General features: G+C 50.5%; 1 protein-coding gene across 1 annotated transcript; it reads right to left on the reverse strand.

The window, feature by feature from the left end:
- Positions 1–2,616, reverse strand: lonp1 (lon peptidase 1, mitochondrial; the record flags this gene model as incomplete). The annotated part of the gene is made up of 1 exon (XM_080430541.1): positions 1–2,616. Exon 1 carries the CDS (start codon positions 2,599–2,601, stop codon positions 1–3), a length of 2,601 nt encoding a protein of 866 aa, XP_080286667.1. The 5' UTR covers positions 2,602–2,616.

Below are 2,616 nucleotides of genomic sequence, written 5' to 3' on the forward strand. Positions count from 1 at the left end.
TCAGCTGTCAATTAAACCCTGGCTAATTGGTTTGGTTTGTCTTGCAAGGTTCGCCCCCTTTGGCCCTGTAGTGGAAAGCAGGCATGTTGTGTTTGATGAGAAGACCTTGGAGTATATCTCGCTGTAGTGTTCAACAAAATGCTCCTCCAGTCCCTCTCTAATGTAATCTGCCAGTTCTAAGTAATCTGTTTTGTTTTCAGCAGGTAGGATGATACAGGTCACTCCTGCACGACGAGCAGCTATAGTCTTCTCCTTGATTCCCCCCACCGGCAGTATCTTGCCAGTCAGTGACACCTCTCCTGTCATAGCTACGTTTTGACGCACCGGCCGGTCGGTTGCCAGAGACAGCAGAGCAGTAACAATAGTGGAGCCAGCGCTCGGCCCGTCCTTGGGAGTAGCCCCCTCAGGAATGTGCACGTGCAGGTGGGAGTTGACCAGGAAGTTGTTATCAGGTTCCTTGGTCATGAGGAACGCTCTGGCAAAGGTTGACGCAATCTTTGCACTTTCCTTCATCACGTCACCTAGCTGACCTGTGACCTCCAGTGATCCCGCCCCTTCTTTCTGCGCTGCTGCTCCGTGAGGACCACGCAATGATGTCTCAACGAACAGGGTAGTACCACCCATGGGGGTCCATGCCAGTCCCATGACCACACCCGGTGGAGTGATGTCATACATTCGGTCGACAGTATACAGCGGTTTGCCAACGTAGTCCTGCAGGTTATCAGGTGTGACGGTTACCATGCTATCGTCTCCACTAACGATACGGAACGCCACCTTGCGGAACACCTTTTCGATCTGTTTCTGCAGATTCCTGACTCCAGACTCTCTGCAGTACCGTCTGATGAGCAGACCGAGGGCGTCCGAGGAGATGGAGGCCTTCTCCTCAGTAAGACCACACAGTGTACGCAGCTGAGGGACCAGGTAACGCTCTGCGATTGCAAGTTTCTCCTGTGCCACGTATCCTGACACATTAATCATCTCCATCCTGTCCCTGAGAGGCTCTGGAATGGTGTCAACTATATTGGCTGTGCAGATAAACAAAACCTTTGATAGGTCGACAGGTACATCTAGGTAATGATCCAGGAAGTAGGCATTCTGCTCAGGGTCCAAAAGCTCTAACAGTGCTGAAGATGGGTCGCCCTGGTAACCACGGCCGATTTTGTCCACCTCATCTATGAGCACGAGTGGGTTCTCTGTCTTGGTTTTCTTCAAGCACTGGATAATTTTCCCAGGCATTGCACCTACATAGGTTCTCCTATGGCCTTTGATTTCAGCCACATCAGTCATGCCTCCCACACTGAACCTGAAGTACTGTCTGTTGAGGGCTCTGGCGATGGAGCGGGCTATAGAGGTCTTCCCTACTCCGGGAGGGCCATAGAAACACAAGATCTTCCCCTGGGTAGAACCACGCAGCTGACTGACCGCTATAAATTCCAAGATGCGTTTCTTGACGTCATCCATCCCATAATGATCTTCTTCCAGAACCTCTTTGGCTCGGTCCAGTGCTAAGTTCTCCTCACTGTTTGTCCCCCAGGGCATACTGGTCAGCCAGTCTAGATAGTTACGGGTTATACTGAACTCTGAAGAGTGGTTGTCTAACAGTCCCAGTTTGTTCAATTCTTCATTGATAACATCCATGATGTGTTGGGGGACAGTTCTGTCGTTTAGCCTCTGCCTAAACCTCTCCTCAATGGCGTCCTTGTCCTCCTTCTCCAAACCCAGCTCTGTCTTAATGATCTTGAGTTGCTCCTGTAACAGGTACTTCCTGTGTGTTTTTTTGACCTTCTCCTCAACCTCTTTTCCCAGGCGCTGCTGCAGTTTACAGAGCTCATATTCCTTCTTCAACAGAGACAGAGCCTTGTACAACCGTTTAAGGATATTGATCTCTTCCAGAACGTCCTGTAGTTCATGGGACTCTGCTGCGGTCAGAGTTGCCGCCATGTCCCCGAGGTAGATGGGATTATCAACAACTATCTGGCTTACTTGCATCATGTGAAGAACTGACTCCCTGTAGAGGGGGTTGAGGACGATGATGTCACGAATGGTCTTCACTATCTCAGCTGTCAGTGCCTTAACCTCCTCTGTGACTGTAAACTCTTCATGTTGAATGTTGTCCACCTCCACCATCAGGATGTCAGAGGATGGCAGGGGCTGGATCTCTGGGGTCAGGACCGCCTCTGACATCTTATCCTCCGGCGTTTCTGCCAGTGCTTTGGGTTGTGACGCACTCTCTGCTTTTGACTCTGGCGTAACGGACGATGTCATCTCCTCTGGTTCAACCTCCAGTCGCTGTGTGATACGGATCCTGCGGTGTCCCATGACAATCATTTTTAGCTTGTCCCCCAGGTTCTGCATCTCATGGATCTGAACGAAGGTGCCTGTAGAGTAGACGGCATCTAGAGACTCCACCACATCTGAATGATTACTGTCATCTCTCTTCAAGAAGACACCAAGATAGGGCTGACCCAGTCGAACCTTCCTCCTCACCAGTTCAATCAACGCTTTGTTCTTCACCTCTATTATTTTGATGAAGCGGGGAAAGATGGGGGTCCTGTTAACGGCGATAAGTGGTACATAAGGAAACACCTCTGGCACCACCATGGGTGTGAGAGCGCT

This window comes from Gymnoscopelus braueri (assembly GCF_963280865.1).
Source record: "Gymnoscopelus braueri genome assembly, chromosome: 6".
In the NCBI taxonomy this organism is placed as follows: Eukaryota; Metazoa; Chordata; class Actinopteri; order Myctophiformes; family Myctophidae; genus Gymnoscopelus; species Gymnoscopelus braueri.